Raw genomic sequence first — 17,582 nt, forward strand, 5'->3', positions numbered from 1 at the left:
TTTTCTCTTCACTGTTTGCATCTTTTTATTCACCTTGAACCAACGATTGTCAAACAAAAGGTGAGTCATATCATCCCTTTCAAAGGTAATTCCATTAACCAGCAGTAGAAGTGGAAGACGTTTGGGTCCGCTGAAGCTCCCAGAACATTTACAACATTTCTGAATGATCACATTACAATTTACTGCAATGACACACTATAAAAACCACAGTTCATGATCCAACTCATGACAGCAAACGTTGATCTAGAACAGGGGTCGGGAACCTATGGCTCGCGGGCCATATATGGCTCTTTTGATGGTCACATGTGGCTCGCAGACAAATCTTTACTTATACTTTTTTTTTCATTAGACCAGTCCTTCTCGGGCGCGATGCGATGCCAGAGGCGCGCAGTAGTAGCAGTGCTTAGAGAGAGAAATCTGCGCCAGCGCTATCAGTTACTATTATCTATTATTTGACAGAGTTTGTACCAGCTGGAAACCTGTGAATTGACGTGCCTAAAACTGCGCTCCCGTCTCTGAGAAAGAGCGCGCAGATGCGGGGACGGGATGTATGAGGGAGAAAGCAGAGGGTGGGGGGGGTGAGGGGACAGGCAGCAGGTGAACCGCGCAGGGATAAAAACGTAAAACCCGCTTCCTGTCACTCACTGCAGCGTGTGAGTGTGTGTTTGGCTCCATGTCTGCATGTGATCAGTCTGTCTCACATCTACAGAACATTCAGACTACGATCACGTTTAAAGTCTCAACGCCTGCATGAAGCAGAAACTCACCACGTATCAACCAGACTAGACCATCAGCAAAACTACCACGAGAAATACTCATCATTTATTAGCAACAGCATAACAATGTTATTAAAAAGAATCCACAGACTTATTGTACTTTAAAAATGTTGAAATTAAATCAAATGCACACATTCACTTGTATATTTAGTTTTAAACAAATTGTCGCGGACTGAGTTGGATGGCTGTTGGGTCGCGTTAAAAGTTCTGGAGTTCATTGAACGCGTCAAGCAGAGATCTGATTGGCTCTCAGTTCTGTCGCTCAGCCTGTTGTTAGTTTGGACCAATGGGGTTCAGCTGTGGGCCGAATAAGGGAAATGGGAGGGCTGGAGCGGTAGGAGCGAATATAAAGTTGGGAGACGCGCTCTCGTCTCGGCGGGAGAGATTCAGGAGTTGCTGAATTAATTGAACGGCGTTTGTTGCGGTCTGCAGTAATCGGAATAAAGAACTTTATAAGAGGTTAAGTCTCCGTGCCTCAGTGTGGGGAAGGGACACTACATTATTGTGGCTCTTTCGAAATTACAATTCAAAATATGTGGCGTTTATGGCTCTCTTGGCCAAAAAGGTTCCCGACCCCTGATCTAGAAGGTGGTGACCTGCAAGACTTATTTGATCATTATTTGTTCTTTGCAGGTTTGTGTGTAAATGCAGATGTGTGTCTGTGGGACATTTATGAGTTTGTTTCTGGTCAAAACAGACAAACAAGAGGTCAAACCATCACTCCCATCAGTGAATTTGTCTGTTGGTTCTTGAACTTTAGCTTTCGTCCGTGGGATTTGGACCACCCATCTTCACATTGTGTTTTCTTTGCGTTTCTGGGACTTGGACCCTCTGAAGGTCTTTGGTTTATCTGAGGAGATGAAAGACTCCATGAAATTGCAATAGTTTTGCTAGATGGCTCACAGCAGCTCGGAACCGCTCTGGTCAGCTCAGGTCAGTCACTGGGTGTGAATCTCAGTAACTTGATTTGAAACCGTCCCTTTGGGTTTTCAGAGTCGTCTTGGTCGCCTTCAGTTTGGTCGTGGCGGTCAGCCTCCCTGTCGCAGACTCGAAGGTGTGACACTGTTCTTCCTCCTTCAAGCCTCTCAGAGTCTCACACACTCAAACTCAGAGCTGGCCTCTGAGGGGCGGGGCATGTTGATGTAAGACACATCCTTGTTGCCAGGTGGAGATGGACCAAAGGGGAAGCCGCCAGACTCTGGGGTTGTGGCCTCCATAGGCGAGTATTTCTTGTCCGGTTGGTTGAGAGAAACTTTGAGTTTGACTCCACCCCCTGAAGCGAGGCGTCCATGGGCATCAGCCTTTGGCGTGAAATGCTTGAGTCTGACCGTGTCTTTGGTGTTATGTGTGCATGGTAGCAGGATGACGACGTCTTTACGGAACTTGGAGCTGAGGCCAAAATATATCAGAGGGTTGTAGAAGCTGGCAGACTTGGCAAATAGGCGTGTAAAGATGCTGGTCAGGTTGGGTACGTGGAAGCCCAAGGCGGACCACATGGACACTACAGCATACGGGGACCAGGCAAGAATGAAGGCTGTGCAGATGACTATGGAGACCTGAAGAAGAATTGGAAGACAAAGACCAGATCAAAGCTGGTAGTGTCCGGACAGACAGCAGAGGTGGGCAGAACCAAAGGTGTTAGTGTTGAGCCGGTATTTAGTAGAAATTAGTTCTCTATTCTGATAATAATGTTCTGCCTCATGGAACTTCTGTAGCAGCACCAGCAGGTCCACTTGGTTCAGGAACCCCTGTGGCAAGAACACGCCCCCAACCAGTCTATGTTTTTTTAGGATTTGTTACAAACTGTAATGCAGTTTCTCCTCTGGCTGCTGGTTTGCTGTCTTCCCTGAATAGATATGGTACATATATATACCATATCTGCGGCCGTGGTGCAGCGGTAGGGCGGTCGACCCATGATCGTAAGATTGCAGGTTCGATTCCCGCCTTGCACGCCCATGTGTCGAAGTGTCCTTGGGCAAGACACTGAACCCCACCTTGCCTCTGGTGGGAGGTTGGCGCCAGTGTTTGGCAGCGGAGCCGCCGCCAGAGTGTGAATGTGTGTGTGCATGGGTGAATGGGTCTGTGACTGTAAAGCGCTTTGGGCCTTCATAAGAAGGTAGAAAGCGCTATATAAGTATACGCCATTTGCCATATCTATTATAGTATATATATATACCATCTATTGTGGTACATATGTACCATAATAGATGTGATATATATATTTTTATGTACCACAATAGATGGTATATATGTACCATCTATTGTGGTACATATATACCATCTACAATGGTACATACTATTATATATGGCACATATGTACCATCTAAATTGGTAGCGGATTCTCAAGTCCCATCTATTAAACCAGAGACGTATACATGTCAGTATAATGTGTAGGAGAAGCAGGAGCCGCCTCGCTGCTGCAGAAGTAAACTGGTGCTGTGTTGTTGTCATTTAATGCCCGACATGTCCCAGAAGATTCCTAAAGCACTTTGTGATTCTATATCTTGAAAGGTGCTATACAAATAAAGCTTATTATTATTATTATTATTAAAAACTCTCTATGACCCAAACTCTTCAACCGTTTAAATAATCAACGTGAATCTGTGGTTCCAACCCAGGGAAAAGTGTCTTTTCGTCTGTTTTTACACCAATATGCAGCTCATTACTGACAGCACGTCCTGCATTTCAGCACAAAGCTGCTGTTCTGTGCTCCAGGGGAACCCAGAACCAGCAAACGGGACCAGTGGATGAACACTCACGATGGTAACGTCTCTCTCAATCTTCCGCTGCCGGTCTGTCAGGTCTCCCTCGGCTGAGAGGGCGTTTCCTCTCTTCACCGTGTTGATGATGGACACGTAGCAGAAGAGCATGAGGAGGACCGGGATGAAGAAGCAGAAGATGAAGATGAAGACAATGTAAGACTTGTAGATCCTGGAATAGTTAGCTTTGGCCCAGTCAATCTCACAGGTGCCGTATCCTCGATCTGCATTGACAGAACCAACCATATAAGAGAGGGGCGGGACCAGCCGTGCATATGCGTTTGTGGGGGGTTGTATGTGTTTGTCACCTGTGTAACTCCCCCATCCAAGCAGCGGAGCTCCGGACCAGAACCCAGCGGTGACCCAGATGAACAGCAGACAAACAAACACACTGCTCCTGGTAATATGGTGAGCTGAAACACAGATGGGACAAACGCTCAAGCATCAGGTCTGGGGAATCGTGGTGAGCGAGAGGCGGGGCTTCAGGAGATACCTCTACCGGGCTGGCAGCCTTTGACGTAGCGGGTGATGCTGATGACCGTCAGCGTATAGATGCTGCTCAGCCCAAACAGCAGGGTGAGGAAGCCGTCCACCTGCAGCACAGACATCAGGTCACAAATGGCCCCACCCCTCCACCAAAACATTACCTGCACCGATACAGCATTCTGCCCCCCCTGATGAAGCATCTTTTCTGGGCCTGATTTCTAAAACTGAATGGATGACGTCTTTGGTCCAGCGGTCTGGATGGTATGACTCATGTGGAACCGGTTCCCTGTGCTTTTACTGCAGACACACATCACAGGAAGTTGACCGCCTTCAACTGCTTAGCTCAGAATCCATCAGTGACTTTGGCCTAGTAACCATGACAACATGAGCGTCTACAGAATCTGGAAGCTGGTCAGACCTGGCGAATCCACCAGCGCGCAGGAGAACGAGCGATGCTGCACATTTACCCACACGTTCTGCATTTGTAACGATAGATAGAGCGGCCGAGCTCTGATCGGAAATCACAGGTTCGGTTCCCAGCCTGCCTGACCCAGTGTCAAAGGGTGCTTGGGTTAGACACTTACCTGGCTTCTGGGTCGGCGCCGGTGATCATCAGTGTGTGTATTTGACTGAACAAAAGTCCATGCCATTCACCATTTCTGCTTAAATATTTAACATTGGTTAAGCCCCACCCCCCACCCCTTTAACAATTTAAGTCCAGAAAAACATGAATTCTTTTGTCTCGTTTGCTGTCTCAAACTGAAGACACACAATTAAAACTTCCTTCCACTCCTACAAGTTTATAACTTTGAGCCTGACAGTAACGCCTTAGAGTGACACAAACATTTGCCCTCCATCCTATTATTTAATAACTTGCCAAGTGTTGATAAAAAACCAGCCGGAGCACAAAGATGTCAAACCTGTCTGTGGTGTTTTTCACGTGGGTCACATCAACACAGAAATGCACTGAACTCATCGTTTCTACAGATTTTTTTCCTTGAATCCTGTTTGTGTGAAGTTTTGCGTTTGCACGTTTCCACCTGTTTAACCTTTTACAGACTTTTTGCCCCAGGTGGGAACCTTTGATCTGCTGTTTATTGCCACGTTGGTGTTGTGTATTTGACTCTGCCTGTGGCTTTGTGAGTCACATGGTCTCGGTACCTGGCAGGTCCAAATGGAGGAGATGATGTAGCTGCTGTCCTGGAAGATGTTGAAGATCTCTATGATACCTCTGGAGTAGCCAAAGACGGAGATGCTGGCGTCAGAGACAGCCAGGTTAAAGGTCAGGTAGTCTGTGGGCTGCAGAGACGCCCTCTGTCTGTACAGAACAAAGAGCACGATGCTGTTTCCAAACCACGACATCCAGCCTGAAGAGGACAAGCAGAAAACCCTCAGTCCCCAAACCAGAAGACTGGAACCATCAAGTGTTTGGACCACGGAGAACCCTGTACTCTGTGGATCATAGTGTGAAGTTTTCCTCATATTATTAATAATTCAATTATTATTTTCTCTGGATTTTACTATTTTAACACACATTCAGTATCCTGGGTTGTTTTGAGTGGTAGTCCATGCAGTGGCTGTGCAGCAGTGGTTGGCACTCTTGCCTCACAGCAAAATGCTTCATAGGTTAATTGGTCACTGAATTGTTGCTGTGCGATTGAACCGGCAACTTGTCCAGGACGTCCCCTGCCTTCGCCCCCATGAAGCCGGGTTCGGCTGTTTTTAGGTTAGGAGTGTTGGAAGCACTTTTAATCTCTTTGTACCTGTGACAATGACAAACCAGCTCAGTGCCATTGTGGTAGAGCGCCTGCCCTGAGACTGGAAGGTCGTGAGTTCAAATCCAGGCCAAGTCATGGCAAAGACTTTAAAGATGGGACCCCCATTGATGTTTAAGAACCACAGATGAGTGAACAAAGATCCTCTGTCATGACAGACATCTCACTGAAAACAGATCCACAACTGAGCAGGTCCAACCCAGGCTACCCCGGCCAAGCGGTAAAGAGGATGCATGTGTGAACGTGGACACTCACCCAGCAGCAGCAGGTACACTCCGATGATGGTCTCACCTTGGTCAGACAGAGGGGGGTCTCTACCTCCCTCCAAACTGAAAGTGTGGTTCTTCCAAGGGGGGGACAGAGAAGAACCTCTGAGCGACATGTCGGTTCCTGCTCCGGTCTGAGGCATTCTGAGGCTCCAGAATCAAAGAGCAGCCGTCAGTAATCCCAGGTAAATTTAGAAGCTGATCCTGGATCAGCCGTGGGACGACGGCCCCCAGTCAGAACGCAGCAGGTTGCCGTGGAAACACTTGAGATTTGCTGATGATGAGCAGGTTTCAGCACACCTGTGAACATGTGACACCAGGGTGGGTCGGACTTTGATGTTGATGAAACACATGAACCCCTCCATGAAGAAACAGCTCAGATATGTCACCCCCCCCCCCCCCGCCCACACACACACACCTAATCCCCCCCACCCCCCAGTCGGCTGACAATGTTCAATTAAAGACTTAAGGAGCTTGGATCCCTGATCATGTCAGAGGTCAGTAGACACCTGATCCTGGAGCAGACCCATAATCCTTCACTGTCTGACCACGCTATGACTGAGATAACTGAGGGGAGGGTCATGTGAGAGGTCAACAAAGCAATAGAGACTCTGTTTGTTGATTTCAGGGGTCAGAAACATTAAGATCAAGACAAAAGTCCCGTAAAGTTGGATTAATATGATGGGTATTGAACTTTGAGGGTCCTCTATCCAGTCATTCATCTAGAACCATGTTATAATCACCACCAATTACTACAGTATTTGTACAGTACTTATGATTGAGACGTTTGATATGTTTTGTGATTTTTGTTCATAATCATTTGTTTTGACTAGGAATATTATAACCATAGACATTGCATAGGATCAGAAAACCATCATCAGTTTTAAGAACACAGATGAGCCAGTGGCCGTCATCATCAGAGATACGGGGAACCACTTTGATGGACAGTTTTAAAGAGCAAAGCAACAGAAGATTTGTTTGTACCGTGACAGAACAGGATTCTATTTAGACCGGAACTGTTGGTCTGCTTTAACAGAATGAGTTTCCTGCAGTAGAATGCAGCTGGCTTTACATTTTTACAGAATAGGAACATAGATTTTCTTTTGACATCGTCTCGTAAACATTTAAGGAAACAAAGTTAAAATTAGACATGAAACACAAAAAAAACCAATAACACAAAAATGAACAAAAAGTTACTTACTTAGCTAGTTACTGAAGGTGAAAGTGAGCGGTTGGAATTCAGATCCCAAACAACATTGTAATGCAAAACTAGACCTCAAACTTTTAGAAAAAAATACTTTAAAACTTATAACTTTCAAGTTAACAACAACAGAGTTTCACTTTCCTCTGTGAACTTAAGGTGTGGAAAAAACGGAGCAAATGAAGTTTATGCTTTAAATAACAAAGCATGTATGATAATTAACTCCAAACGTATAAAGAAGAATAAATAAAACACAGCTAGTCTGGAGACAAACGGACTCCATTAGCGTTCCCGATGTGGCCCCGATAGCAGACGTTCTGTCCCGCAGCTCTCCTTTCTCCATTTTGGGCCAGACAGCAGCTCTTGATTCTCGGTCGGATTTGCAGAAATCCTGCTTGAAGAAGATTCCCATCTCTTGACAAACCTTTGCATCCTTAGAAACCGTCCAGAAGATGTGGCGGTAGTGCCTCATGGAGAACTGGATGAGGTTTTGCCGGTGCCTCCCGGTTTCTCTCCTCCAGCCGATGTTCTGTGTCCACAACCATTTCCAACAGCGAGCTGTGCTGTGGCGCCATCTTTGACCGGATCTCCAGGACTTCTTTGAGGATGTTTTCCTCGCTTTTTTCTTTCAAACCTTGTAGTTTCAGGTTCCAGCGCCGTTAATATCGCTCCATCTCCACCACCCTCTCTTTAAGTCATCATTTTCTTTTTTCAGCACAGAAACTTCTTTTTCCAGATTTTCCACTTTGGATTTCAGTCCTTTATATCAGCAGCGTTTACCTCAGTGATCTTCGTCAGATTAGCCAGAATCACAGAGTTTTCCTGAAGTCTGCCGTCAAAGTCGTCAAATCTCGCCGTCAGTTTTTCGATGGCGGCAGTTAGAGCTGACAACTCGAGATCACTTTTGTTAGAGACGACCACCTTGTTAGGTGGAATGGAGGGTTTGGTGGGTGTAACCGGGGTTTTCCTTTTAGCAGACAGCGAGGATACTTCCATGGCGTATTCGTGGTCATGTGTCGTCATCTCTGCCTTTTTGGATGTGGCAGTTGGCTTCTCCGATGCAGGCTTTTCCCGTGCCATTCTTATTTTCCAGGAGCTATTAATATTGTTGTTCGGCGTGCACATGCGATCCCGCACGCACACGCCGACATACTGCAATCACCTCACACAGGCTCTCATAGGACGCACGCGACACGCAGCTCACATAGCCAGAAAACGTTCACGCGCACAGCGCTTCTCAATGCGGGCACGCGCACATGGACTGGTACACAAGCACTACTTAGCTTTACACCTTTTCAGTCAGAGCAGTTATGAACAGTCTTAACATCGTTAGCTGGAATGTGCGTGGACTTGGCTCTGAGCCAAAGAGACTGAAAGTGTTAAATCACCTGGATGGTCTAAAAGCAGATATAGCTCTACTGCAGGAGACCCATTTATCAAATTCTTTGAATCACCTTATGTGCTGCTTACAATTTCCAGTTATATACTCTGCCAGTTACAACTCCAAACAACGAGGAGTTGCTGTTTTAATTAATAAAAATCTTAATTTTACTCATAAGGATACAGTTACTGACCCAGAAGGCAGATTTGTAATCATTAATATATCCATTCAGAATAAGGACTTTTGTATAGCGAGTGTTTACGGCCCTAATGTTGACGACTCTTCCTTCTTTCACAGATTCTTCACCTCACTCTCAGTCCACTCTGACTCCACAATCATTATAGGAGGAGACATCAACCTTGTTTTGGACCCTGAACTTGACAGACTCAGCACAGCAGCAAATCAGCGTACATGGCGATCTGCAAGTATTCTAAAGCAGTACATGAATGATCTGGGTCTCTGCGACGCGTGGCGCTCATGTCACCCAAACACTAAAGGGTTCACCTTTTTTTCTCCAGTTCACCATTCACACTCCCGTTTAGACTATTTATTAATCAGTAACTCTCTTTTAAAAAATATTCAAAGCTCCAATATCCATCCAATTATTATCAGTGATCATGCACCAGTCTCTGTAAACATTTCTAGGGAAAAATCCACACCCTCTGGTACAACCTGGAGGTTTAATACGTCTCTGTTAAAGGACCAGGAATTTCTTGAATTCTTTAAAAAAGAGTGGGCAACCTTCTTAGACTTCAACAATACTCCAGACATCCCACCGTGCGTTCTTTGGGAAACAGCAAAGGCAGTCATGAGAGGGAAAATCATTTCTTATTCAACGCACAAAAAACGCAAAGAGAAAGCAGATTTATTAGAATTAGAAAATAAAATCAAAACCCTGGAGACTGCTTATGCTGCTTCTGCACAGGAACGCATTCTGGGAGATCTGAAAAATTTAAAGCTGCAGTTAAATGACATCATTAATAAACGAACACAATTTCAAATACAAAGGCTACGAATTGAAAGATTTGAAAACTCTAATAAATCTGGCAAATTTCTGGCTAATCAGCTTAAAATTAATAGAGAAAAATCATCAATCACCTCTATTATGGACCAAACAGGAAATGTCACCCATGACCCGGTCAAAATTAATAACGCATTTGAAAACTTTTATAAAAACCTGTACACACCGCAGATCAATCCGTCAGAGCAAAGTATTGACTCATTTCTTAATAATGTAAACCTACCCAGGCTAAATGAGGATCAAATCACAAACTTAGATTCTCCGCTCTCGCTGTCTGAACTTCATGAAGCTGTTACTTATGCCCAATGGTAAAGCACCAGGGCCTGACGGCTTTCCTGCAGAGTTTTATAAAGAATTCTGGGAACAACTGGCACCAACATTTTATAAAACTGTCACATCTATTAATGAGAGCCAATCAATGCCACCTAACATGAACTCAGCCAACATAATTCTTCTTCTAAAACCAGACAAAGATCCCACTAGTCCTTCAAGCTATCGCCCTATTTCTCTAATCAATGCAGATGTAAAAATTATCTGAAAAGCACTAGCACAGAGAATAGAAATAATCACTCCTCACATAATTCACTTCGACCAGACTGGATTCATCAAAGGCAGACACTCGGATGATGATGTCCGTAGACTAGTTAATATAATAGACTTTGCCACCATTAAAAACCAGGAAATGACCATACTATCACTGGATGCTGAAAAAGCCTTTGATAGAGTAAATTGGAAGTTCCTCATTGCCTACCTCCATAAGTTTGGGTTTGGAGAATCATTCATCAATTGGATCAAAATATTATATCACAACCCCAATGCATCAGTTAGAACTAATAAACAGACTTCAAACAGGTTTTTTCTTGGAAGAGGAACCAGACAGGGCTGCCCACTCTCTCCTTCTCTTTTTGCTATATTCATTGAGCCTTTAGCTGCAGCAATAAGACAGAATGAGAGCATTATAGGAATAAAAACCAAACACAGCCATCATAAAATTAGTCTTTATGCGGATGACATATTACTGTTTTTAAGGAATTTACATTCTGTAAATGAAACAGCAATGATCATAAATGAATTCTCCTCCATATCAGACTATTCCATTAACTGGAATAAGTCTGTTTTATTACCACTCAACAGGAATATGGAACAAAGACTCACAATTCCAGTTAAAACAGGAAATATCAAATATCTGGCTATCTACGTTTCCCCCAAACTATCAGAACTGGTGCAGCTAAACTACACCCCATTACTGAAAAACATACAGGACGATCTAACACGCTGGACCAACCTGCCTCTGTCCCTTATGGGCAAGGTAGCCACGGTTAAAATGAAAATCTTACCTAAGGTTAATTATCTCTTCTCAATGATTCCCACACAACCGCCATTAAAATGGTTCAAAACATTAGACTCATCCATATCAAGCTTTCTATGGAACAATAAACCTGCAAGAATTAGTCTAAAAACTTTAAAATCTGCAAAAAGCTGTGGAGGATTAGAATTACCTAACTTCCACAAATACTTTCTTGCAAATAGATTACAATATATCTTAAAATGGTTAAAAAATAATCCAGAAACCAACTCATGGTTAGACTTGGAACAGGCGTTATGTGGAAAGATCAACCTGTCAGATCTTCCATTTATTAGCCAAACAGTTAAAAAACAGGATTGTTTCAAAAGCATTAATATAAATGCCACTTTAACAGCCTGGTGGGAATTTCTCAAAATATCAAAATCATCAATTCAACCGTGCAAAATGACACCCATCTTATCGTTGTTGAGAGAGTTCTATTCATTGAAAAATTAATCAGAGTGGTAACTACATCTGGTAGCTTTAAATCGTCGTCTTTAAATTTATACTTTTTAGTAATACTTGATTTAAGTTGCTGATATTCCAAGAAGTTATTTATTCCATGTTTGTCTTGAAGTTCCTGGGGAGTTATGAATCTTCTATCAATAATTACGTGCTCTAGTTGTTTTATGCCCCCTGCTTGCCAAGCTGGGAAGTGAATCATTTTTTTGTTTATTAGGATGTCTGGGTTGTTCCAGATGGGTGTCATTTTGCACGGTAGAATTGATGATTTTGATATTTTGAGAAATTCCCACCAGGCTGTTAAAGTGGCATTTATATTAATACTTTGAAAACAATCCTGTTTTTTAACTGTTTGGCTAATAAATGGAAGATCTGACAGGTTAATCTTTCCACATAACGCCTGTTCCAAGTCTAACCATGAGTTGGTTTCTGGATTATTTTTTAACCATTTTAAGATGTATTGCAATCTATTTGCAAGAAAGTATTTGTGGAAGTTAGGTAATTCTAATCCTCCACAGCTTTTTGCAGATTTTAAAGTTTTTAGACTAATTCTTGCAGGTTTATTGTTCCATAGAAAGCTTGATATGGATGAGTCTAATGTTTTGAACCATTTTAATGGCGGTTGTGTGGGAATCATTGAGAAGAGATAATTAACTTTGGGTAAGATTTTCATTTTAACCGTGGCTACCTTGCCCATAAGGGACAGAGGCAGGTTGGTCCAGCGTGTTAGATCGTCCTGTATGTTTTTCAGTAATGGGGTGTAGTTTAGCTGCACCACTTCTGATAGTTTTGGGGAAAAATTGATACCTAAATATTTGATATTTTTACTGATTTGACTGGTATTGTGAGTCTTTGTTCCGCATTCCTGTTGAGTGGTAATAAAACAGACTTATTCCAATTAATGGAATAGTCTGATATGGAGGAGAATTCATTAATGATTGTTGCTGTTTCATTTACAGAATGTAAATTACTTAAAAACAGTAATATGTCATCCGCATAGAGACTAATTTTATGATGGCTGTGTTTGGTTTTAATTCCTTTCACCGAAGCTACGTTTAACTTAACCACCTCTGATTGTCTCCGTCGGGCATCATTTTAGAGAAAGTACTGAGATACATTTCAATTTGTTTGATTAACACGGGTAAAAAAATAGAAGCTGAAGAAAATGTGCATTTATGAATATGAAATTTGCCAAATATAATAATAAGATTAATTATGAGTTTTTTACTTGAGTCTAAGTTTTTATTATGAAAGCCAGAAATGATATGTTCAAATATCAGAGTGAAGTTGGGGTGGATATATTTTTTTAATGTTCATTTCAGTACAGCTCCAAAAAAGAGGGTTAATTGTTTCTGGATGTTCTTTGCAAAAAGTACAGTTAGGATCAGTTGTTTAAATGTATCTTAGCATGAATTGATAGGTGGGGTATATTCTGTGAATTATTTTAAAAGAAACTTTTTTCCTTTTTTTAGTATTTATCATAAATTTTTGGGTCACACTCCAGTCTTTCCTCCAAATACTGTTGGGAACAAAACGTAGTTTTTGGTATAGAAATGACATCCCTTTGAAACAACACACATACTTTTTTGTTGTTGTTCTTGTGGGTCGGAGTAAAGCAGATTCCTCCTGTGGGGGTGTCAGTCGTATCCATAGAGGGCATTTCTTCATTCCTAACAGTTGTTTTAAACATTTGACATATTTCTTTGGAAACAGCATCAAACACGATGGTTTGGATGGAGGGGGGGGCACTGTGAGGGTCACATTCTTTGATTTCTCCAGTGCGTTCAACACCATCCAGCCCTGGTTACTGAAGCTGCAGCAGATGGGTGTGGACGGCGCCTTGGTCTCCTGGATCATTGATTACTTGTCAGACAGGCCGCAGTTTGTCCGGTTGGGCGGTGTCCTGTCTGACGTGGTGACAAGCAGTGTGGGGGCCCCACAGGGAACTGTGCTCTCTCCCTTCCTGTTCACTTTGTACACCAGTGACTTCCAGTACAACTCAGAGTCTTGCCATCTTCAGAAGTTCTCTGATGACTCTGCTGTTGTTGGCTGCATTAATGGTGGGCGGGAGGAGGAGTACAGGGAACTTATGGATAAATTCATGAGGTGGTCTGGAGCAAACCACCTGCTGCTGAATGTGGAAAAGACCAGAGAGATGGTGATGGACTTCAGGAAGAAACCACCAGCTTCCCAGCCTCTCAGCATCTTGGGCAGAGATGTGGCAGAGGTAGAGGAGTACATGTACTTGGAAGTAACCATCGACAACAGACTGAGCTGGAAGAGCAACAGCACCGCTGTGTATAAGAAGGCCAGCAGCAGAAGGCTAAGGTCCTTCAACGTCTGCAGCAAGATGCTTGAAATTTTTTACCAGTCTGTTGTGGCCAGCACTCTGTTCTTCTCGGTGGTCTGCTGGGGGGGGGCAGCATATCTGCTAAGGACAGTAATAGACTGAACAAACTGATCCGAAGAGCTGGCTCCATAATCGGTTGTAAAATGAACACATTTGAATCTGTGATGGAGAGGAGGACTTTAAATAAGCTCATGTCCATCATGGATAATCCGGAGTCTCCATTCTGTTCTTGACGATCAGCGGAGCTCCTTCTCCAACAGGCTAAGGCAGCTTCGCTGTCACACAAACCGCTACAAGAGATCTTTCATACCTCACTCCATTGGACTCTAGAACTTGTCATCCATGTGCAATACATAAAGTCATTTATGGTCTGTCTGTTTTTCTCTCCTGATGTGGCACGCAATACAACTGTTCTAATTCACTGATGTTTCTTTCCGACTGATTGTGTTGGTTCTCTGTTGTCGTCTATTGTGTGTATGTTTGTATCTTGAGCCTAACGCCGACGCTGCAACAACTCAATTTCCCAAGCTGGGATCAATAAAGTATCTTTATCTTATCTTATATTCTTTAGGAGTCACAACCAGATTGTATTTAGAGTTGAATTCAGTAAAACTTAATAAATGCCCGTTCGTGTCAAAAGTTGACCCACCAGTAGAATTTTTTTCTCAAACCAATGTGGAAAAAACAAAGATTTGTTCTTGCAAAATATAAATTTGTTGTTTCAAATAAATAAGTTATGGGCAGAGAAATTGTGTTTGTATAGAAATACCCATGAAGAAGAGCTTGTTTGTGGAATGCTGATGGTTAAGCTGATATTTTAGCAACATTTTAATGACAAAGGAGAAGAAAGTTAGGGTTGCCTAAATTTGAAAATATTCATCATCTTCGACCGCTTTATCCCTTTCAAGGTCACGGGGCTGCTGGAGCCTATCCCGGCAAAGGCAGGGGACACCCTGGACAGGTCGCCAGTCTGTCACAGGGCAGCAATCACACACCCATGCACACTCACACCTAGGGACAATTTAGAGGTGCCAATTGTCCTCTGAAGCATGTTTTTGGATGGTGGGAGGACGCCGGAGACCCCAGAGAGAACCCACGCATGCACAGGGAGAACATGCTAACTCCACAGAGAAAGGGACTTGAACCGGGGGCCTTCTTGATTGTGAGGCAAGAGCGCTAACCACTGCACCACCGTGCAGCCAATTTGAAAATATTAAATGTGGAAGTATATTCCCAATCGATATCGTTTTTCTTAGGTAAGATTTGATCCAGTTTATTTTAAATGTGTTATTTAGTGTTTTAAATCCAGAAAGTTTAGTCCTCCATTCTCGTAAGAGTTCATTACCACAGATTTTTTTAAATAATGTATACGGTTTTTCCAGATAAAGTTAAATAAAATCTGGTCAACAGATTTTAATGATTGTCTACGTACAGAGATAAAGCAGAGTCGGTGAGTGGAGGGATTCCCTCTGCCTTTCAGCCTCAGGTCTCTTTGAAGCCATAAGTTAAAATGTTTTCTGGTTTTCTCTGTAACGGGACTGACATTGAAAGAACTTCTCGTTTTTGGTGACGGTAATCCTGAGGTATGTTGAGAAACAAACGAACTACGCGCCACGGCGGAAGAGTCCTGACGTCACCCTCCCGTCACTTCCTACAGTGCAGCGGAGTGATCTCAATTTTAGAACGAAGGCCGCGCGCCAAACTTCACGCGACATGCAGCTGCCTCGGTGCCTGCTTCCCGGTGGACCCGAGGATCTACTTGCTGCTGGAGTCGGTTCCGTCAGCGGTTAACCCCTCGAAGGCTTCGCCTCCCGAAGGTCTGGAGGCCCGGGCAGCGATGGGCACCAGAACCGGAGCACAGCGACCTGGCAGCGGGCTCGGGGCTCGGGCAGCCGTGGTTGGACCGGAGGCGGCGGGTGCCGAGGCGCTGGTGAGCGGCTCCGAGCAGGACTCCGACTCCGGAGACGACGAAGACGCGGTGGAGTCCGGCGAGGACGGGAGGTCCGTGAAGCGGGAGCGGCTGGACAAGGCGGCCCTGCATCAGGGGCCCCGCAGCGGAATCCCGAGCGGGGCTTCGGGGGGGTCGGGCTCCGGACTGGTGGGCGTCAAACCCGGGAAGAAGACCAGAGGGAGGGTCAAGATCAAGATGGAGTTCATCGACAACAAGCTGAGGCGCTACACCACGTTCAGCAAGAGGAAGACCGGCATCATGAAGAAGGTGGGTCTGGGGGGACCGGGGGGGTCTGGGAGGGTCCACAGTCTGGGACTAAAGCAGGGACTACGGCTACTTGTTTTAGTCAAACTTCAACACAAGCGAACCTGAATCTTCTCTAAAATGACATTTACATTCATATTTGTCAAAACAACTTTATTATTGGCCAAGAGGCAAAACAAAGACTCTCATTGGTCGGAAGATAATTAAACGGTAAACATAGAGATCAACTTCAAAGTGGAAGTGCTTGGTGGGGGGAGCAGTGGCGGATTTAGCAATTGGGGGGCCCACGATAACATGGGGTAGTATTAGTATTATTTATTATTTTTAAATTCCTTCCTTGATTGAATCCAAATGTTGTGATAAGACTTCAAAAACGGAAATCATATTGAAGCGTTATGGATGTTTATTAAATGCAATAATTTGTTAATCCCTCACTTGCTAGAAAGAACAAATGAAGATTTTCTGTCTTTTCTTTCTGTTGTCAGCTTTTTCTGGCGTGTTTTTTTTTTTATTCTGTTCTTGTTTTCTCTTCGTCTTTTCCTCTTTTCTCAGCCCCTCGGATCTGGGATTTATCAGAATCTGTGAACATAAAGTCAACATTAAGAAATGACATTTCAATCCGTGGTTTGCTCTGACTTCATTTTAGAGTAACTTAATGACGCTGTAAGATGCTGTTTTTGGGTTAGAATTCAAAGGAAATTGTAAAACGGCGCCCCCTGGTGTCTGCATTTTCATTTGTGTCAAAATTCCACAAACTGTCAGTTCCTCATCAGGGCGGGGCCCCCCACCATCCGAATAACCGCCCTAACCCCTATATAGTGCACTATATAGTGCGGCCGCCATTTTGTAGGGGTGTCCGAATCTACAGTTCAAAAATCGAGTGCACTCGAAATTTCCCAGAAGTCTCTACAAAAAACTAGTGTGGATCGATGCTCACTCGATTAGTGAAGATTGACCAGAATGCATTGCATTTGAATTATTCAAAAATGGTGGACGGTTGCGCAAGGAAGACGACTTAAAATGTAAGTATATTAAGAAGTATCACGTATTTGTTGCCAAATATATTTGTAAATATGTAATGGGACATGTGTGATAGGTTATATTCCTCAATCGACAACCTCCATTGTTTTGAAGATCACACTTGATCATATTTGTCTTCATTGATCTTTAAACTGTTAATCGGTGTCATATTGGGGTAAAGGTTTTTGTAGAAGGAGCCAGAATGGAGGAAGAGAAACACGAGTCTGATAAGCTATATGAGCTAATAAAACATTGTTCAAAAAATGAAGCGTCATCGTTGTTTTTGCCATTTGTTTGATAAATGCATGAACAAAAATGAGTTATTTACATGTATTCTTTAAATCTGAGCCATTTTTAAAAATCTCAAAAGGATTTTCATACACTGACCAAAAAGATAAACACAACACTTTTGTTATTGCTCCCATTTTTTATGGTATGAACTCAAAGATGTGAAACATTTTCCACATACACAAAATAACCAGTTCTCTGAAATATTGTTCACAAATCTGTCTAAATCTGTGATGG

General features: G+C 43.4%; 2 protein-coding genes across 5 annotated transcripts in view; one reads left to right on the forward strand and one right to left on the reverse strand.

The window, feature by feature from the left end:
* LOC101163304 (opsin-5) lies at positions 1 to 15,394 on the reverse strand. 2 transcript variants are annotated; one of them, XM_023953505.2, is made up of 6 exons: positions 15,255 to 15,394; positions 5,183 to 5,388; positions 4,029 to 4,128; positions 3,844 to 3,948; positions 3,536 to 3,759; positions 1 to 2,332 (listed from the first exon to the last, which is right to left on the reverse strand). In XM_023953505.2, the coding sequence occupies exons 1-6, from the start codon at positions 15,322 to 15,324 to the stop codon at positions 1,862 to 1,864; spliced, it is 1,176 nt and encodes a 391-aa protein (XP_023809273.1). In that variant the 5' UTR covers positions 15,325 to 15,394; the 3' UTR covers positions 1 to 1,861. The 2 variants fall into 2 exon arrangements, with proteins under 2 accessions (XP_023809273.1, XP_004086040.2); XM_004085992.5 differs by lacking the exon at positions 15,255 to 15,394 and adding an exon at positions 6,052 to 6,355.
* The window catches only part of LOC105358811 (serum response factor), an 18,485-nt gene continuing 16,171 nt past the window's right edge, over positions 15,269 to 17,582 (forward strand). For all 3 annotated transcript variants that reach the window (XM_023953502.2, XM_023953498.2, XM_078949378.1), the window contains exon 1: positions 15,269 to 16,040. In XM_023953502.2, the coding sequence (XP_023809270.2) occupies positions 15,408 to 16,040 (633 nt within the window). In that variant the 5' untranslated portion in view covers positions 15,269 to 15,407. The remainder of the gene's footprint in view (positions 16,041 to 17,582) is intronic.

The sequence above is a fragment of the Oryzias latipes genome, chromosome 1 (assembly GCF_053564925.1).
Source record: "Oryzias latipes strain Hd-rR chromosome 1, Olatipes_Hd-rR_3.1".
In the NCBI taxonomy this organism is placed as follows: Eukaryota; Metazoa; Chordata; class Actinopteri; order Beloniformes; family Adrianichthyidae; genus Oryzias; species Oryzias latipes.

Bases quoted from the DNA above. Each gene is read 5' to 3' on its own strand.
- LOC101163304 (XM_004085992.5), bottom strand. From the start codon at position 6,205: ATGCCTCAGACCGGAGCAGGAACCGACATGTCGCTCAGAGGTTCTTCT. The intron at 3,949-4,028 runs GTATCTCCTGAA...TCTGTGTTTCAG, and splicing joins AGGCTGCCAGCCCGGTAGAG to CTCACCATATTACCAGGAGC. The intron at 3,760-3,843 runs GTGACAAACACA...CTGTCAATGCAG, and splicing joins TGGATGGGGGAGTTACACAG to ATCGAGGATACGGCACCTGT.